At 42.8% G+C, this 21,464-nt stretch overlaps 1 protein-coding gene across 1 annotated transcript in view; it reads right to left on the bottom strand.

Moving 5' to 3' along the window:
• Window positions 1-21,464, bottom strand: part of Atxn10 (ataxin 10) — a 124,922-nt gene that overhangs the window by 85,260 nt on the left and 18,198 nt on the right. The window contains exons 2-5 of the mRNA XM_021183843.1: window positions 18,281-18,472; window positions 12,980-13,062; window positions 2,965-3,061; window positions 1,735-1,893 (exon numbers count right to left, since the gene is read on the bottom strand). Of these exons, the coding sequence (XP_021039502.1) occupies window positions 1,735-1,893; window positions 2,965-3,061; window positions 12,980-13,062; window positions 18,281-18,472 (531 nt within the window). The remainder of the gene's footprint in view (window positions 1-1,734; window positions 1,894-2,964; window positions 3,062-12,979; window positions 13,063-18,280; window positions 18,473-21,464) is intronic.

Genomic DNA, 21,464 nt, shown 5'->3' with positions numbered 1-21,464 from the left:
AAGTACTCGCAGCCCAAGCTCAACTGAGTTCAATCCCTAACATCCAAGAAAAGGTATGTGGAAAAGAAATGAATAGATAAATAAGAAGAAGGTGTGTAATGGTGTAATTTATTATCCCAGCACTGGAAAGGTAAAAACAGGGTAGATTCCCCAGCGTTGCTGGCCAGCCAACATCTTCTAATGGTGAGCCCCACCTCCCAGTGGGGAACTCTCAAACATCAAGGTGGCACATCCTGAGGACACCAACCAAGGGTGACTACTGAACACTCGGCGAATACAGGGAGGGAAACGGCTCCAGCAGAGCACCTGGACTGTCTGTATCCTCCCACGCAGCCACACAGGCAAAGCCTGAGAAGCGGCTCATCTGAGTATACTGACACCCTGTGATGATGGGCCTGGGAGAGGGGGAGAGGCTCTTTCCTACAGCAGGATACTGTGAGACAGATACTCAGAGGTATTTCAGGGTCCTTTGTTCTTCCTGCGCTCACAAGATAAAAGCAGCCTGTGCCTGTAAGTAACAAACTATCTAAGCTACAGTGGCTGTTGCACCCATTATCTTTACTAGGCTGGAAAAACAGGCCATCACCTTGACCTGTGTATTCCTGACACTGAGTCCTGAAAGAAAGGTCAAAGGACAGGGGATTAAAAAATATTCCATCAGATACTTCTGAAAACGTAACACAAGTTCAAGAAAGACAAACATCCACTATCCTTGTTTGCTTTCTGGTGCTGTGATAGGACACTGACCAAAACCAATGTGGACTAGGAAGGGGTTTATGCAGCAGCTTCCCGGTCCATCAACAAAGGATGCCAGTGTAGTGCAGTAGCTCAAGGCAGGCACTGGGACAGTTCCATGGAGGAACACGGCTCCCTGGCTTGCTCAACTACATTTCTTATAAAGTCCAGGCCCAGCTGCCCAGCGATAGCTCCACCAACAGTGGACTGAGCCCTTGTCTTCATCAATTAGCAATCAAGAAAATCCCCTGCAGACAGGACAGGCCTGCAGAGGCAATTCCTTGGTTGAGAGTCCTTCTTTCCAGCCAAGATCTATGCTTGTGTCGAGCTGACAAAAATGAACCAGCACACCAACAGACTCAAGAAGTTGGGAGGATCCCAAAAGGAACAAACTCCAAAAAACCTATGCTGAGATGACATTAACTCCTAAAAAACAACGGAAAGAAATCTAAAAGAAACCAGAGAGAAATCAGACGCTCTGTCTGGAGAGATAATGTGGACAGCAACAAGTGTCTCATTTACACAATACTGACATATACCAACTTCTGATCTATAATGAACCATCTGCTGAGGTCACAGCGGTCTCCAAATGGGCTGAGTCATTTCTACTATGTTCATTCACACATCAAAACTGCCCCCACCACCCTATCCTATACTTCAAGTTTGTCAAGCTCAAGCTGTATCTCTTTCACATCCTCAAAACAACTATCAGGCCTCAACTACAAAGGGGTTGAGATTGGGGCTCAGTGGGAGAGCACTTGTCGATGTGAACTCAATTCCTCCGCATCACAAGAAGTAAACAAATCAATACATTAGTGGTTGGAATAAGCCAGAGGTGGTGATAATCTCAGCCACTCGGAGGCTGAGACAGAAGAGCGAAACTTCAAACCCAGCCTAGAGAACACAGCAAACCCTGGCTCAATGTATCACCAAACCTCATAAGGAAAACGATTGTTAAGGATGTCCTTGAAGCAATCTAATTCCTAGCAGGATACTCACGGCCACTCTGACGCCGGGTGCTTTTGGTGAGCTTCTATGACGTTAATTGCAATATTGAGGTTCTCTTCCAGGTCTTTCATCCTTTCAGCATTAAGAGATGTGAACAGAATCATGGAACAGTAGGCAACAATCTTTTTGTCTGGATGGTTTAAGCAAGACCTACAAACAAAGATGAGACACTTGGTCCAAGTATCAAGATGGTAAATATGACTGTGACATTAATAATGATAATCCTTAGCGAAGTTAGTTTACATTGATATTTTAGGATATAATACAGGTAATAATGCTGTGGAAAAAGCATAATCTTTGGCTATAAAAGCAGCAAATACAACAGTAAGATACGATAAAATGGGACTGGAGAGACGGTTCTGTGACTAAAAGCATAAATTGTTCACGCAAAGGATCCAAGGTTCCTAGCAGGTACCCATGGCGGCTTACAGCTGCCTGTAACTCAGGCTCCAAGGGAACTAACAGGCTTGGCTGAGAGCAACTTTGCTGCTACATACTATGCACCTACAGACATGTACTCACACACACATATATATATAATTAAGTAAAAATAAATCTCAAAAAAAGACAATAAAAAGTTACATTTGACTTAGGACTCATAATTGAAACTAACATTTGAATAGAGAAAAATAGAAATGATCACATTTCCAAAGCATTAAAGGTGTTTATTCTTGTTAGAAAGAACAAACAGTCGAAAAATGTAAAAAGACTGTAAGCATGTACATCATGGTCATAAGGGACAGATTTGAAACAGAAGAACTTGGGGTCAAGAGCCATAACACAATTCCTAGAGCCTATCACCTACTTAGTGAGTTACTAATTATGAATTATGTCATGGCTCATCCCAACATTTGGGTTTTGTCCTCGCGTTAACTTCACGACTCAGGCATGGTGATATACACTATTGATGGCAGTACTCAGGAGACAAAGGCAGATGGCTCTCTTGTAAGTTACAAGGCCTAGCCTGGTCAACATATCAAGTTCTAGACCAGAGTTACAAAGTGAGACCCTGTCGTTAAAAGAGTGATGTGGGCCAATGAGATCACTCAGCCAGTCAGGGTGTCTGATGACCTGAGCTTGGTCTCCAGAACCCAGCAAGAGTGAAAGGAGAGAGCTGACTCCTGCAGTGTTGTTTTTCCTGCTTTTGAACTTCATATAAATGGAACTATAACCATGATCTTTTCAGAAGTCAACAGAAAAAAATCTTAACATCATACTCACATGAAGAGTTCTGGGAAGGCATGGACCCAAACAATGGACTGGGAATCTTCATTTCGTGAGGCAACATTGCCTAAAAACTGCAGGCCACAACGAAAAGCTAGGAATAAAAAAAAGTAAAAGCTGAAGATAACAGACTCAACATAGTGAATAAATACATCTTAGTAAGAAACATTCCAATGTTATAGAACAGGGGAGAGAGGGAGAGGAGAGACAAAAGAGGGGGATAAGAGGGTGGAGGGAGAGAGGCATGAAGGGGAAGAAGGAGAGATGGGAGGGGAGAAGAGAGAGGAAGAAAGTGTCTGACTAATAGATTGTCTAAGAGTCTCACTTCACAATGAAATTCTAAGCATGAGCAGGGCAGTGGTGGCACACGCCTTTAATCCCAGCACTTGGGAGGCAGAGGCAGGCAGATTTCTGAGTTCAAGGCCAGCCTGGTCTACAGAGTGAGTTCTAGGACAGCCCGGACTATACAGAGAAACCTATCTTGGGAAAAAGAAAAAAAGAAAAGAAAAGAAAAAGAAATTCTAAGCATAAAATTAATATGCCTCATCAAAACAACACTACATAAAATTAACTTCTAAAAGATTATAAACTCAAATATAATTACATGAAATATCATTGGAATATGTGCTCCAATTAAAAGATGACTACAAATTAGGTTACGTCTGCACATGTCTGTAATCAAGGCTTCTCCAGATGCTGAGACAGGAGGATCATGCTTATAAAAAAACATGACCACTCGGGAGGCAGAGGCAGGCAGATTTCTGAGTTCGAGGCCAGCCTGGTCTACAAAGTGAGTTCCAGGGCAGCCAGGGCTATACAGAGAAACCCTGTCTCGAAAAAACAAAAACAAACAAACAAACAAAAAAACATGCCAAGACCAGTCTGGCCCAAAGTTTGGAAAGTGACCACAGCAAAGGCTAGGGAGTGGTGGAACATGGACTCCACTTACTTCAGGCAAGAAGGGGACATGGTGCAGTCACTTTGGAAAACAGTTCGCCAATTTCTCACAAGTGAAACACATAAAGTCACAGCAACATCATTAACAAAGCATCAAGACATACATGAAAGTGATATGCGTGCAACTAAGGCAGAGACTGGAAATTACCAAGGACCTCCATTCAGGGGCTGCTTTAGCCTAAAAATAGGAATAAACAGAGTCTGCAGTGCCCTTTAGAATTAATAATGGCCACGCAGCGTGACAAGTAGTCTTTTTTGAAAGAGAAAGCTAAGGCATTTGCAATCACCATTTATGAAGAGTACAAAAGTATCACTGCCTGCAAGACAAAAGACCCAAGGGCTAAAAAGCCCAAACAAATCAAACGATCACATCCCACACTACCAACGAAAGGCTAATGCTTGTAGGATATTTAAATGCGTATGTTGTCTGCATTCTTGAGAACGCTTATTTATTTGAAAGATATTTTTTAAGATTTACTTATTATATGTAAGTACACTGTAGCTGTCTTCAGACACACCAGAAGAGGTCGTCAGATCTCATTACGGATGGTTGTGAGCCACCATGTGGTTGCTGGAATTTGAACTCAGGACCTTTGGAAGAGCAGTCACTGCTGAGTAATCTCTCCAGCCCGAAAGTTTTTTTTTTTTTTTAATAAGCAAATTTACAAATTTTAAAAAGAGCTTACAAATGTTGCTTCACCAAAGTCAGTATTAAAGAAAAAAACAAACCATAGTTCTACATTCAGGAAACAATCAAGCATAAAGACATCGGGCTAAGGGATACAAAGAGTGATACCCTTGCCAAGACCCTGGGCTCAGGTCTCAACCTCCAGTAAGAGGGGGAGGATGACATGGGACCAGGGCAAGGATACCATTTATGAAAGTACCAGGGGCTGGAGAGATGGCTCAGCGGTTAAGAGCACCGACTGCTCTTCTGAAGGTCCTGAGTTCAAATCCCACCAGCAACCACATGGTGGCTCACAACCATCCGTAATGAAATATGATGCCCTCTTCTGGAGTGTCTGAAGACAGCTACAGTGTAGTCACATATAAGTAAATAAATCTTTAAAAAAAAAAAGTACCAAGATATGGGGCTGGAGAGCTGCACAGCAGTTATGAGCAGTAGCTGCTCTTGTAGAGGATCCAGGGTTCCCAGCACCCACATGGCAGCTGGCGGCCACCTATAACTCTAGTTCCAGGGGCTTGGACATCCTCCATGCGGTACACACATACATGCAGGCAAAACGCATACAAGCAAATCTAAAAGGAAAGTGTTTTTAAGTGCCAAAATATGAGTGACAGTGATGAGTACACTATCTAAGAAGGAATTACAAAATAAGATGGAGGTGTTGAAATGCAACTAAGTAAGGAAAGGACTAGGCAGAGCATGTCACTCAGCTTCTATATAGTGGTTAAATGTAACTGTCGGTCTAGATCCAAGTAGAAGAGTACACACACACACACACACACACACACACACACACAATTATCACTGCACATCCTGGTTGATGTGCAATATTTGTTGGAAACTTAGTAAAACCATTCTAAAACTGTATATGAAGATACAGAGGGCTGTTAATAGCTATGACACTGTTGGAAAGTAAAAAAGAGAACCCATGCTCACAGACTCACAGACTACCGGCTAGTTCAGTTAACAGGAGGTACAACAGGGTGGAACCAAGACAGAAAGAACTAAACAGAGCAGTGGGCTAGAACAAGAACTTGACTGGAACCAATACTGAGAAGAGTATTGGCAGCCAGTCATTAAATAAACAATGTTCTATATGAGAATTAGCAGTGGGGTGCCCAGGTATCGGCACAGAAACCCTGACAATGCTGTACTTCCTCACACAGGACAGAAAATCCCATTCTAGCCACTGACCTGAACATACGCACCAAAGTCAAAATATTTTAAAAACACTGGGCAGTTTTTAAATATTAATAAATTTTAAATCTAGTAACACTTTTGCTCAGATGATACCATGCAATAAAAACAGAAATATTGCCGGGCAGTGGTGGCGCACGCCTTTAATCCCAGCACTTGGGAGGCAGAGGCAGGCGGATTTCTGAGTTTGAGGCCAGCCTGGTCTATATTGTGAGTTCTAGTTCCAGGATAGCCAGGGCTACACAGAGAAACCATGTCTCCAAAAACCAAAAACAAAAAACAAAACAAAAAAAACCAGAAATATTACCACAAAATAGGAAGATAAATAAAATACACAACTACCTTCAGACTCACAGCATATTCAAAGAGCTCCTAATAAACCTTTGTTTTTCTTTTGTTTCTTCTTGAGACAGGGTCTCACTGTGTAGGCCTGGCTGTCCTGGAACTCACTACATACCAGACTGGACTCAGAACTCACAGAGATCTGTCTGCCTCTTTCTCTGCCTCCCAAGTGCTGAGATTAAAAGTATGAGCCATTCCACCTGGCTACAAACCATTTTTAAAAGACAGATAAGACAACAGAAAAACAGGGAAATAAAAAAGCTTTATGGAGAAAAATATCCGACAAGATCCAAAAATGAAAAGATGGGGGGTGCTCTCAAGACACTCCTGCTGCCAGCAGTGTCCCCGAGACTTACTGGACGCCCTCCTCTGCTCTGCCCTGCACTGCTCTGCTCTGCTCTGCTCTAGGGACAGTTTCTCCAGGCCCAGCTCCCACAAAGCACTGCATTAGCAGTGCTAGCAGCCAGCACCCCAAAACTAAATAATTTAATATTATTTAAGGAAACTGAACACAAGATTAGAGTTTATACCAACAGATAAAATACTGAATAAAGAAAAAATTAAATTCAAGGGCTTCTCATAGCCTGTTCTTAGAATTTTATTTTCTTCTGTCCACTCTGAGTCCTGAAAACTTAGTCCATAGCGAAAGTGGAGCGTGGGGCCCGAGTGCACTTGGAGATCCCGTCGATCATTCTCACTTCAGGAGGGACCGAAACTTAACGTTCTTGGTAATTCTGGTTTGATTTTGTTTCCATTTACTAAGACCAGGGAACTGTCAGAATTCTTGCCAGGCATTTCAAGAAAGTGCCAAAGATCCAAATTTACTAAGCAATCCACTACTTTGAAAATGAAGGGATTTCCTCTAACAGTCTGTATATCACTGTATTATGAAGTATCTGCGCTTACACCACATCCCACTTTCTACATGGATTCCTGCCTTATTCAGTGGTTGCATTTCTCAAGCAACATCAACAATTAGAGCAGGGGAGGGAGGCACTCACCTGAGGAGACTGAGACAGGATGATCATCAAAGTTCCAACCAGCCTGGTCTACTGAGTGAGTTCCAGACCAGCTGTGACCACACGATAGGACTCTTCTCAAACAATAAATTAACAAACTAACAATAATAATGCCAACAATAAATAAGTGATTGGAACACTCTTTATTAACTAGACCTAAGCCAGGCTCATGCCTCTAATCCCATCACTCAGGAGACAGGCAAGTGGATCTCTGTGAGTTCAAGGCCAGCCTGGTCTACAGATTGAGTTCCAGGACATCCAGGGTGACACAGAGAAACCCTGTCTCAAACAAAGAACCAAATCTAGAATTACCCAACTTATAATAGGAGAGACAGCTTCAGCCCCACTGTGTGGCTTGAGGCTGTGGTCTCATGATTATATCTTTTAAGTGAGTCTATGCTGAGATCACACAGGATGCTTTTATGTAGAATATAGAACGATCACCCTCCTACCATTCTCAGATGGATTTTCTGTTACCTCTGTTCCTTTTGGGTTTTTTTATTTGTGGAAATCATTCATATTGAAAGCTTAATATAGAGTCATGTCTATATCGATTTGGGGTTATATGAATGTCAGACTTAGTACAACAAATTAGAACTTCAGTGAATACAAATACTTTTTTAACACAGAATGTATTTTAATATAAAAATATAATGATAAAGTCATACTGGTAGAAAATATTTTTTGTCTGTTTACGATTATTTTCCCTCCACTTCAGTATTGATCTGTGTGAATTGACCACTGTGTCAGAATGATGCAGCTTCCTGTTAAAATTTACAAAATACAGGGACAGGTGTGGTCAGAATTAAGAAAAACTGATTAGACCAGGAGCACGTGGTGGACTGTCTTATGTTTTTATGTAAGTACTCTTGTAAAGCATTCAGAGTGGAAAACAGTTGGCAAACTCTAACACTACAATCAACTTTTCTATATTACATAAATAAAGCTAATTTTCTTTAAAACAAAAATTAGTCCATACTAAGTGCGTATTGAATGTTTATAATACAAAAGTACCAACTGTTTCCCAGATAAGCCATAAGTTTAAAAGATACTAACAGTTCTACTAAGCACTTCAGAACATTAACACTCGAGTTTAAATGTTGAGAGTGAAAGGCCTGACAGCGGAGCAGCCCAACAGTTCCTCAGGTTCTTTTTTTTTTTTTTAAAGGCAACAAAAACCTCTGAAAACCCAAAACACGACTCTGGGCAAGCAGAATTACAGACAGCCTAGGCACAGGCGAGGAGGCTACAGGCGAGTGAAAGAACAGTTTACTTTAACCAACAGCCTGTCAACTGATCTTTATGTAAACACTAAGAACAGTGCAAAGCCCCTAAAAAATGCCAGCATTATTTTTACAGATTAGGAAAGAATATATGCCAAAAACAACATCAATAGCTCAATTAAAATAAGTCATACTTGTGTTTACATAAAATTTGATGACCATAATATATTTGTCAGACCACTGCAATTATTGCCTGAAAATAATACTCTAAATATTATTTTGACAATATAATTACAGTTCTTACCTCAGAAGCAGTAACAAAAAAACTGGCACAGTTTCCCTAACAACAGTCTCCCTAAAATGAGGTTCTCAGAGAAAGCATTAGGAGATGGTGAAAGCAAACTACTTTCTACAATGCGATCTCATAGGTTGGAACGAAGGCACTCACTATGGAAGTAAGTCCTGAGGTTCTCATTAAGTGCAAATGTCACTGCTGAATTCCAAATAAAACCCAGGAGCTTTCCGATCAGCCCCTTCCCAGAAGGCGGTGAGAAATACCGCTCATTTCCCTTTTTCTCCTTGCCTCTTTTCAGTCCCGCCACAGAATACAGGTCAGGGACTTAAAATGGACACAGCTGAAATTTTTTAGATAGAAAATGCCCCCACCCATTTCATGGACTAGGAGACTCAATATTGTCAAGATGGCAACTCTCCCCAAATTCATCTGCAGATTTCACATAATCCCTACTGTCTGCAATATATTACTCAAGTAACGTCTACAACTGTACAGTAAAACACAACCACAAGAAATTAACAAAGAAAAAAGGAACTGAACAAAGGATTCAAACAAATACTTCTCTAGTATAAATGCCCATACACACTAGAAAACGCTCACTGTCACTGGTCATTTGGGAAGTGTGACTAAAACCCACATTATTTCACGTCCACCTGGATGACTATAACCCCAAAAGACAGCGTCCACAAGGACATGCAGGAGTCAGAACACACACTGTTGAGGGAGTGTGGATGCCTCCACTGTCTTGGAAAACAGGTTAGTGGCTCCTCAAAACATGGCAGCTGGAAAGAAAGCTCAGCAACTAAGAGTGCTTGCTGCTCTGGCAGAGGATCAGCAATCAGACTCAGCTCCGAGCAAGCACCAAAGGCAGCTCAGAACTGCTGCTGATTCCAGCTCCAAGGGATCCAAAGTCCTCCTTTGGCCTCTATAGGCAATTATATATAACATGTATGTACACATGGGTGTACACACACACACACACACACACACACACGGAAGGGAACAGATAGATAAGACAAACAGAGACAGAGAGATGGAGACAGAGAGGCAGACAGATACAGACAGAATGAATCTTCTAGAAAACAATGTTTAATATGGTAGTATTCAGGCTCAACCATTCTAATCCTAGGTACATACATCAAAGAACTAAACACAAGCTCTCAGAAAAATGCATGTGTACATTAACAGTGTTATTCTCCATAGCCAAAGGTGAGAAGAGCCTGTGATCATCAACTGATGACGATACAAACCATAAAGTCCTGCTCACTCCAGAAAAGTAACAACACTCTGATGCACGCTACAATGGGGCTGAAGCTCCAGAATCCAAGACCCATGCCCTCTGCAAGTCCACTCATCAGAAAAACCCAGAATAAACTAAGTCCATAGAGACAGGACATAAAACTGTGGTCAGCAGAGGCACAGAGAAGGAGAGGGAGGAGAACTGCTCTTCCTATACCACTGAGCACAAGAAAATAGTTTAATTACATGCAGGTATTGGCTGTACTCTTCTCAAGGCCATTCAACTGTCCACTTTAAAAGGGCTGGGAGACATAACTAAATGATAAAATGCTTCCCTACTATGCCCAAGGCACTAAATTTACCCCACACTACCAGAAAAAAAAATCAATTTGCTAAACTGATGGCATTGAAGCTATCTAAATTATAACCAACTGTTAATGCATCCCTTATACACTGAGCCTAAGGCGAGGGATAGAGTTCAGCAGGAGAGGCTTTCCTACCGTACTGCAGCCCAAGGTTCAATTCCCAGTGCCCTCAAAATTAAGACAGACAGACAGACAGACAGACAGATGGGAAGTAAGGGCAAAGGAAAAGAGGAGAAGGGAGGGGAGGGGAGGGAAGGCAGGAAAAGTGAAAGGGAAGGGAAGGGAAGGGAAGGGAAGGGAAGGGAAGGGAAAGAACAAAACGAAACATACTTACATGGACCTATTCTGACATCAATCAAGATATTCCTTCACCACATAACTATGTTATAAAAGCATTTTTAGACATCTTCCCTTTTCTATTTTTCTTAGGTTATATCCATCTCAATGAAGAAAGGATGAAACAATCACTTATCATATGTTGGAAAAACAAAATAAATCTTGCACAGGAGATTTGGACAGCACAAAGAGAGAGAGAAGGGGATGCTGAGTCAAGGAAAGCGGGTTTCACGGTGGGGAGCAGGAGACCACACTACATGACAAGGATGCTGCGGGGCAGGGCAGCCTTTGTGATACTGAGGACACAGGGGATAATGTCAGGAGAAAATCTTCTGGGAGGGGAACAGGCTGGAATCCAAGGGGTAAGAAGAAGGGCTCGCTCCACAATCACAGCACTGTGACACCAAGTAACTGACTTATTAATGTATTTAAAAGAGGATTTCTAAATCAAATAGTAGGAGCCCAAGACAGAAAAAGGGAAAAAAAAGAATCAGGAACGCTAGCACTAGGAAACCACCCACAGAGCAGAGTAATTGGCAGCAGGCATGCCTGCAGCACGCAGCACTGACTCAGTCTGGGATTCCTTTTGGTGCTGTGAGAAGACAGCCCCACCTCTAGCTCTTACCCATCCACTGAGATAGGTAAGGTAGCATTAACATATGCGCCCTCATGTTATAGGGGAACAGGGATGAGGAAATATTTGTAAATTGAATCTGCTTTTTATTGTAACAATTATTTTAACCTATAATCTACATAGCCAGCAAGCACGAATACTTAGGTCAAGATTATACCAAATAATTTATACTTATTCATAATGTCTCAATTCCTTGGACATGAAGGTCATATATAAAAACTCTATCATTTAATTTAATGATCTGTTAAGATAATAACTTTTGTACAAAGCATTCATGCTACTAATACAGAAAACTAAATGATTTTAAATATTCTAAGGACCTTCCAGGTTTTCAAGCTGAGAAGCTGAGAACTGAGTACTGAGTACTGCTCTTAATCCCACACCAACAGCGTTAACAAGCAGTGCTAACTTCCCTCTGGGTCACTGGAGGTAACTGACTGACTACAGACTTAGTACCTGGAGTGTGAGCTCCTGGACAGAGTCGCTGGTGGGAGCAGCCCCACTGGGATGAAATACCAGAGAGAAGCAGCTGACAGAGGAAGGATTTAATGTGGGTCACAGTTTAAGACGATACAGTCCATCATGAAGGGGCAGCCTAGTGATAGATGGAGCAGCCTGTGGCTAGACTAGAAGAAATTATAACCGGTTACGTTGCCTGAGCAGTCAGGAGGCAGAAAACTTAAGTAAAATAGAGATGGACTGTATGCCCTGCCCTATGGCTGGTATCAGCCAGCTAGACTCCATGTCCAAAATGTTCCACAACCTCCCAAAACAGTGCCAGCAGCCGAGGACCGAGTGCTCAGCACACAAGCCTGGGGCGTTCACAGTCAACCCAAAACAGTGTCTGTCACGTAGGCAAGGATCACAAGCAGTGAGTACACCTGTCATTTCAGGCCGCTGCAGCAAAGAACCTAGGCCTGGACAGACCACAGCCTAGACGGCTTCAAACTATTACTTTCCACCATTTCGGAGGCTCCAGGTCCATGGTTCAGGTGCAGCCAGTGCTGGTTTCTCCCGGTATTTCCGGACATTGGACTGCAATCTGCTCCCTGTGTCTTACATGGTCTGCAGCTATGTGTCACTATCCTTTTCTCATGGGGACAGCAAACTTCTTCAGCGTACCGTAATTACCTCCTGTACAATCTTATCTCCATAGACAAGGAGGTGAAGATCCTGCTGTGGTCTGACTGTTTGAGTCCTTCGGAAATCCACGTGCTGAGATCAAATCTCCGAAGTGTTGGTAGGAAGTGACGAGGGCTGTGAGGGACAGCTAGGTTTTGCAGTAGAGCCCCTTAGAAGTCAAGAGAGCTCCTTTGCCTCCCTTTGCCTTTCTGACCCAAGAAGAAGGCGCCTTCACTGAGCCAGAGAGCAAGCCCTTTTCACATAATAAATATGCTGAAATCCTGAACTTGGGCTTCCCACTCTCTAGGGTGATCAATGTCTTAGGTAATTAATGATCAATGTCATTAATTACCTAAGCTAAGTATTTTGCCACAGCAACCCAAACAGACTAAGAAAAGTCTCAGCCTAAGAAACTAGCAAGAGACAAGTCAGCCCACAACAGGACAGAAAGGAAGTCACAGCAACTTGCCTTCCCAGTACCTCTTTAATATTCCATGAAATACAGAACATGCATTTCAGTGCACGACTGAACACTCAGAGTATTAGTTTTAAACAGTTTTCAAGATAATAATCCATTCATTACACTGCACATTACCTGTCAACAAGGAGTCTTGTTCCACCCGAAGTTCACGAAAGAGAAGAACCAAATCAACAGCAACTCCGATCGTATCCAGGTTCCTGCGGTAAATTTAAGACACAGTTAAACTAAATGTGTGCTCTTCCCTAATACTGGATTTCAAATGATGCTTTCAAGCATAACTCTGAGGTAACTGATGAACAGCTCCTACAGAGGACGGAGTAACAGCTTCCTGAGATGTGCGCGCCCTGATTTCCAAAATCTGTAATGGTTACACTATCTGATAAAGAGAACTTTTCAGACAAGTCCAAATCAATGATCTTGAGGTAAAAGGATTGTGCTGAGTTATATGGAGGTCCACTTGTAGCACAAGGCTCCTTACAGGAAGAACACAAGAACGCTGGAACCAAGAGAAAGGAGGCTAGCTGCCAAGTAAAGTGGAAGGGCTGAAAACTGGCAAGGCAAAGAACCTGATTCTGTCCCAGAGCCTCCAGAAGGAAGGACCATCCAGGCCAATCCCCTGTGGACTGCTAAACCTCAAAACTCTAAAATAGTGTGTGCTGTTTAAGTTTTTGGTAAGACGTCACAGTAACAACAGTAAAGTGACACAGATCTGATTAGTGGAGTGCCGCTGTAACAAATACCTAAGGGGGAAAAGCTTTGGCCAGTGGGCAGAGACTAGAAGAACCCTAAGAAGCATGGCAGAGAGAAATCACAGCGCATAAGACTGACTGCTGGTAGAAACACACACATGCAGCAGGCACAGCTGGCAGCGTTTGGAAGGAGATGAGAGCGTGTTATTAGAGTACTGAATGGTGATCTCTGCTGTGTGGTGCCAAAAGTCCTTGGACAGCATCCTAGAGCTGTGTGGAAAGGAAAGAAAAAAGAAATGCCTAACACTGCCCCATGTGCTGTGATCCTCTGCCTACTGTATTTGAGAAAAGATAATTGCTTTCTAGTTTTACAGGTCCCAGATAAAGTGGAACTTTGTCCCAAGATGGATCAGCATACAGAGTTTGATATGAAACTTAGCTAATTACAGGAATGGATGTAGGAGCTCTAGCTAATGAGACTTAGAAGGCATTCTGAACATGAGCTGCTGTAATGGATTTACAGTGTGGGGACCTTGGATTCACAAACATGTAATCTGAATGCGATAGATGGGAATGTTAAAGATCAATGGGTGAACTAGGACAAGCAAAAACAAACAAACAAAAAACCACCACACCTCGTTTGTTTGTTTGTTTGTTTGTTTGTTTGTTTGTTTGTTTTTAAGATACTTTACATGGGCAAGAGACACAGCAACAGAGGCAGTCTGCCGCTGGTTGTTGCTGGCCGGAGCACGTGGCCCAGAGTTCCTGAGGATAGGAAAACCTTTAACCACATCTGAGTTCGTGCTGTGAAGGTAACTCAGGCACAGCTTCAGGATGGTTCAGCTGTCAAGGGCCCAAGGGAAAAGCTTTCAGCCTCAGAGAGGGGAGGGAGATGAAACCTGACGTCAAGAACCACAACTGATGGTTTAATTAACCATATCTGTACAATGAAAACTCCAATGAAAAACTAGCCATGGGTGCTGAGGAGGCTGCAGGTTGGTGAACGCATCAAACTGCCAGAAGATGGCATAGCCAGAGAGGACACAGGTTCTCAGCCCACCCTAGACCTAGTGATGTGCACAGACTTCCACATGGATGTTCCCAGTCCATATGCAATCCAATGGGCCAGAAACCTACTGCCTTGAGTTCTGTGAGTTACTAAACTGTGGAACCCTTAGGTTCTAGTTAGTCATACAGAAATGGACACCTGATTTCTAGATAGTATCACAAGTAGCAACTCTTAGATCTCAAAGAAGTAGGCCTCCAAAGTGGCAGTGACCTCCAATTTGAGCTTGGTTTTGCCAGGAAACAAAGACCAAGAGTGTTTCTCAGAAAGCCCCAACAGCTAGTTGTGCTAAGAAGTATTTGAATACTTCTTAGTATTCGAGGTGATTCAGATGAATTCGAGGTGAATCTGAATGCGATAGATGGGTGAATCTGATTCGAGGTGAATCAGAATTAAGTCTGCATCCTAAAGAGAAGGTCCTGAGTTGTCTGGATCAGATTCGAGAACCATACATTAAGCCCGAGTTTCCAAATGGCCACGGTCATTATAAATGTGGCAAAAGGCGCTCTCTCCTCTTCCCCCCAGGTCTAGATGGCCACTCACTGCCCTCGCCTCTTCTCCCAGGAGTAGTGAGAGAAAGCACAGTACAGCTCTCAGGAAAGAGAATGCTCAGCCTGCTCTACTCATGTCTACTTAGGCAACAGCGCCCAGGGCAGGGGACCCTGTGCTTTGTTAAGTGCTGCAAGGGGGCTGCAGGGAAGAAATCAAAATACAATTTCATCATGTGAATTTTATTTAATGAAATTCAAATTTCAGAGTTTAAAAATGTAATGCAAATATGCTCACTCTTTTCACATACTGTTCGGTTGATGTCACACTACAATGGAAGAATTAAGAAATGCAACAGAGGGGGCTGGTGAGATGGCTCAGTGGGTAAGAGCACCCAACTGCTCTTCCAAAGGTCCAGAGTTCAAATCCCAGCAACCACATGGTGGCTAACAACCATCCGTAACGAGATCTGGCGCCCTCTTCTGGAGTGTCTGAAGATAGCTACAGTGTACTTACATATAATAAATAAATAAATCTTAAAAAAAAAAAAGAAATGCAACAGAGACCCCAAAGCTTAACTACCTATTAGCTGGCCCTATACCAAAACAGTACAGCAACCCTAGCAGCAGTAGTTATATGCTGCATTATGCAGGGTACTTCCTGAAATGTCACATGACTCAGATCTCAGATTCTTTGCTTTGCTGTATTATATCCCGTGTCATACAAAAGAGATCTTGGCATGTTATCTTCTGAATGTGGGATAACAAGGGAAGAAAGTGCAGACACACACCACCACACACACACACAAACACACATACATACATACAACACACACACATACACACGAACACATACACACACACACAAACACACATACATACATACACACACACACACACACACACACATGAACACATACATAAGAATGCTTCGATCTGAATCCTGACTAGCTCAGAAATATTGGCTTTAGTTAAGACTGTCTGCTAAGTTCCCACTGGAGTCTTTGTTATATTTCTGACTAGAAATGTTTTTCTGGGAACTAATGCCTCAAATGATTGAGTTTTTCAGAAATCAATAACAATAATAATGTAATACTAGAAACTAAATCAAATGACAGAAAACGTGCTGCCCTTACCTTTTTATTTTCATGGGTACCAACCAAAAGCTGCACACAGTGAGAGCTAACCATGACCACGTGCACTGCCCTTGCCTTGGTGACCAGGGCATAGACTGAGTATTTCATTTCACACAGCACTTGTTTTCTAATGTTGCAGTTTTTATAGTAGGCATATATTTCTCAGAAGATAAGACACACAATGCCCAAAGCAGACAACGGCGGCGGCAGCAGAGGCAGAAGCAGCAACACTCACTACCCTACTCATGCCTCAGGAAGGAGTCTTGCCCTGGTAGCATGTGAGAAGGGAAAGGTGGTATCAGAAGGGCTTCCTCCACGTGCACAGGGTTCCATGTCCAAGCTGAGGTGACTGACTGCAGGAGGGTGGCAGACTCACAGACAACAGAGCCTTGTGGGCTCAGCCATGGCGAGGACTTGCTTTCAGCATGGAGTTCCCTAAGCGTCAGTCAATGACTTTGGGACAGGCTATTTCACCTCTCCAAGCCACAGTCTCTGCCTCTGAAAAACCGGAAGGAAACTGTAGCACACTATTCTTCCACTTATCCCACGGACTAAAGCAAGGATTCTGCAAGTAAGGCACCTAGACCCAAACGTGCTGCCAGAGCCTCCTTCCTCTCCACTGAGGCCAGACCAGCAAAGATGCCCACATGCAGGCTCTGTTCTAGGCCCCCTGTCCTTTATGATCTGGGAAAGTACAAATGAAACTGGCATCCTGGCCCATGTTTTCAGAACATAAAGTTATGTTTTCAAATCCTGGTATCAGGGCTAGAGAGATGGTTCAGCAGTTAAGAGTGCTTGCTGCTCTTCCAGAGAATGGAAGAAGTTTACAGCTACAGCTACAGCTACAGCTACAGCTACAGCTACAGCTACAGCTACAGCTACAGCTACAGAGGATCCCACACCCTATCTGCACTTCATTGGTTCCCCATAATACACATGTGACAATCACATAGACACATAAATAAAAATAAATCTTTAAAGAGGTTTTAAAAATTAATTAGCTAAAAAAGCAAAATAATAACTATTAATTATGGTTATTTCTATCCATTTCCTGCAAAGAGATGGCAGGTATGTCTCAGCACTGATATTAAAACAACTCCAACTTTTTTTCTTCCTTCCCTTTCATCTTAAAAATCTCATTAATCATATTAAAGCCTCAGGTATAAGACTGTCTAAGCAGCCAAGGGAATCAAATGTCTTCTGGACCAGCTCAACGTCACCCATGACAGCAGTGATGGAGCGGCCTTGAGGCCCTTTCTACATGCAAATCCAGGAAAGAAAGGTAAGCGTTCTGCTTGTAGCTTCTGACTTCATTTCAAATAAAATACTCTAAAATAAATTTTTAATAAGAAGCCTGTTTCATTAAAGCAAGAGGAAAAGCCAGGCATGGTAGTGTACGACTTTAATCCCAGCACTTGGGAAGCAGAAGCCGGGGTATTTCTGAGTTCAAGGCCAGCCTGGTCTGTAGAGCGAGTTTCAGGGCAGCCAGGGTTACTCATAGAAACCCTGTCTTGTAGGGGGAGGGCACTGCATAAGAGGAGAGAAGCTCAGCTCTGGGTATGAGAGTTGTACAAAGGAAAGAGCGGCAGAGAGCACCCTCTGCTCTGAACTTAGCACTTCTCAGAAACACACACAGCTTAAGACGAAGGGGAAGTACTCAAAGCTTTAGTCTTAATACAGATAACCTCAGAAAATTATGAAATATTCTTGCTTAATTTAAACACAGGGTCAATGAAACATTTGCAAGGGGGTCAAACATTAAAAGGGGGTCAAGAACTGCATGTGAACTTGAACTGGCAGAACCTAGAAATATGGAACCAATGCCAAACTCAAATCACTCTTACATGAAGAATCAAATACCTCAAAACAAATTACAAATTATGAGCAGGATGAATAATCCCTCTTCTTAAACAAGAGAATACAAGAAATAGGGGTGTTTCACTGTAGAGGTTTGTAAAGAAAAAGAACGTGCAGCACTATAAAGCAAAAACATTAACCAGCATACAAGAACCACTCAGAAGAGCGTGTGTCACTACCTGATGGAATTCTGATTCACAGAACACTCGATACAAGCATTCCGAAGGCATCTGAAGCATTCAGTGATGAGCTGCAGACTGGAAGCCAGATGCTCCACTTGGGAGGGATCCCTGCAGGCCAGCTCAACAGCATGAGTAGACTTCTTTAAGATATCCAGGACTCTCTGGAAGATCGTTCTGGGTGCTGTTTCCCTGGAAGAAGATAAGGTTGTTAGAAACTGGAAACTAGGAAGGAAGAGAGGGAGGGAGGGAGAGAGAGAAAGAGAGAGAGACTTCCAAATGTCCCATCCCCAAAACTACCTACTCCAGAGACAGGGGAAGCTAGACTGCTCTTTTCCACCTCCTTCATTATGAAACAGAAGTTATGGGCTGCGGTGTAGGCTGGGTACCTACTATGTGCGGGGCTGCTGTTAGTCCTTACATGTGTTCTCTCACTCCGCCTTTGAAATAATCCTTCAATCAACACTATCCTCTCTCTCCATTTTACAGACGATGTAGGGGAAGGAGTTGCTTGCCCACATCACTTGGCCAATAAATGCCACAGTCACAATTCCAACTAAAGGTCCCTGATCCCAGTACTTGCATCCCCAGGACAATCCAAAACCAGCCCAGAAGAATTAACTCTTGCTTATGGATCTGCCACTACCCAATATGGACATTGCACTCAGTTATGGGAAACAACATTCTGGAAGGACTGAGAGGACAAGTGAGCGTGTCATCCACTCCATAGCAAGAGCTACAGCAAACTTTACACATGAGAGGGAGAGCCACAGGAAACAGGAAGGGATGTGGGGTGCCGGCTCGCCTATGAAAATGAGTGCCAGAGAGATGACCTACATACAGCTGCACTCTCGGGTACTCAGTCTCCGCAAGTCTCTGTCGTGCCACAGTATAGCCTACTATCATTCTATAGTTCTGGAGATGACAATTTTTTGGTGCAATTTGGTACTGAAATGAAAACTAATTTCCTCATCCTAAGATCCCCTAAAGAAACACCAATCTGCTTTTAAAGATAGAAGGAAAAAGGGCTGGAGGGACGGCTCAGCAGTTAAGAGCACTGACTGCTCTTCCAGAAGTCCTGAGTTCAATTCCCAGCAACCACATGGTGGCTCACAACCATCTGTAATGGGATCTAATGCCCTTTTCTGTGTGTTTGAAGACAGCTACAGTGTACTCATATACATAAAATAGATAAATAATTCTTTTAAAAAAAAAAAGGAGGAAACTGGACACCCTTTCAGACAGTCTTGACCATGAGTGTTCTCCATTCTCAATGTAGAATCACAGGAGTAAACCAGACCACAGAAACTCCAACCTAGGAACGACCACGGGGTGCCTAGACATCAATCACCAAACACACAGCACAGACGTTCCCTCCCTTTACAGGACCAGGGCATGATTTTTTCTATGAACTTCAGCACCCTGGCTTCTTGTGCACTTTGTGGAATCTTTCAGTCTTGCAGAGACAAACATCCCATGCTTGTTTATGCCTGGGCCTGGGACAAATCCAGAGGTCATTGTATAGCTCATACTTTACAGCAGTGGGAATCCCACGTGGTCTGGATTTTCTCCTCTCTCCAGTTTCCTCACTTACCTCTGGGACCACACTAGGGAACCACACTCAGGGCCTCCCACGTGTTAAGCAACTGACCTACACAACTCTACCCTCTTCCCTTGTCTATTTTTTTAAGGTATCTGAAATTTGTTTCAGGAAGAAGGCGGGGTACTGATTAATTAATTAATTAAAAACTGAGAAGCAGCTGGGCAGTAGCGGTGCACATTTTTTTATCCAAGCACTTAGGAGACAGAAGCAGGAGGATCTCTATGAGTTTGAGGGCAGTATGGTCTACAGAGCAAGTTCAAGGACAGGACAGCCAAGATTACACAGAGAAACCCTGTCTGCAGAAGGAGGCGGAGCAGGACTGAAAACACAAAAATGTCTGTGCTCCACCCAACCGCACCAGTCAAGACTGTTTCCAAATAGGTCATAAAACTTTGACCCAATGTTTCAGTGACTTAGTGAGGAAACAAAAATGTGAAATGCACCTTCCTCAGCAACTGTATCAAACAATGACATATGTAAGACACTTTTGCTGACAATACTGTCATGAAAAAAATAAGAAAGAAAGAAAGAAAGAAAGAAAGAAAGAAAGAAAGAAAGAAAGAAAGAAAGAAAGAAAGGAAGGAAGGAAGGAAGGAAGGAAAAAAGAGAGAGAGGAGGGAGGGAGGGGGAGGGAGGGAAGGAAGGACGGACGGACGGGTGGACAGACACTTACTTACACTCTCATTAAGGTTTACTAAATATACTGGAAAAAAATACCCAAGCACAGTGACGAGCACAGACACCACTGCCTACATCAACAGTCTTCCCTTGAACACTAAGCCATTCCTTGATCTCTTACCCCTCATTTTACTAGAAACTGACACCTGAAGCAGCACGAGCTTTGGAGCAAAACTACAGCTACAGACGAAAGAAGACAGTCACTCTTGAGAATAATGGTGTTTTTATAGTGTGCAGACCATAGAACTGTTAAGTTCATGAGCTAACCTACAAATATAATTCCCAGTGTTACATGTTCAGTTGTCATAGATGCACTGGGCCCTTAATATGCTTTAAAAAGAGAAACAGCACATGGCTGAACTTTTAAGACCCATTAAAAGACTCCTGAAATCCACATAACTATAAATAGCTTCTACACAGAAAGCTCACATTACACCATCTCTCAGAAACAAAATAGGTTGTGTTTGTAAAACAAAGAAAAATAACTTGGGAGCGTGATCATTGTCAGGGTCTATGGCTTCCGGAAAGCACCTTGCACACATGCACTTCCGACCTTCCATGCTCTGCTCGCCTGTGCTCTCCCAGCAGGCTACACTTGCCACACTGTGCCCACCCAGGGCTTTCCCTGTGAGAACTTGGCATGTAATTCTCTGTCTTATCCAAGATGCTGGAACTTGAAAAACAGTCACCTTGTAAAGATGTGGCCCTAATGCAGACAGATGTCTTGTGAGTCCTACTTAGCATATTTACTTTCTCCTTCGCCATTAGCTACTAAACAGATCAACTTGTAAGGAGGGTCCATAGCCCAAATTCACTGTATTTTAAACTCCCTGAAGACAGAGAATAGGTCTTAAATGTTTGTTTCCCTCAACAATCTGAAAAGGAAAAAATAAAAACCATCCC

Source organism: Mus caroli, chromosome 15 (assembly GCF_900094665.2).
Source record: "Mus caroli chromosome 15, CAROLI_EIJ_v1.1, whole genome shotgun sequence".
Lineage (NCBI taxonomy): Eukaryota > Metazoa > Chordata > Mammalia > Rodentia > Muridae > Mus > Mus caroli.
The sequence above is the reverse complement of the archived record's forward strand: the minus strand, read 5'-3'. Positions and strand labels throughout refer to the sequence as shown.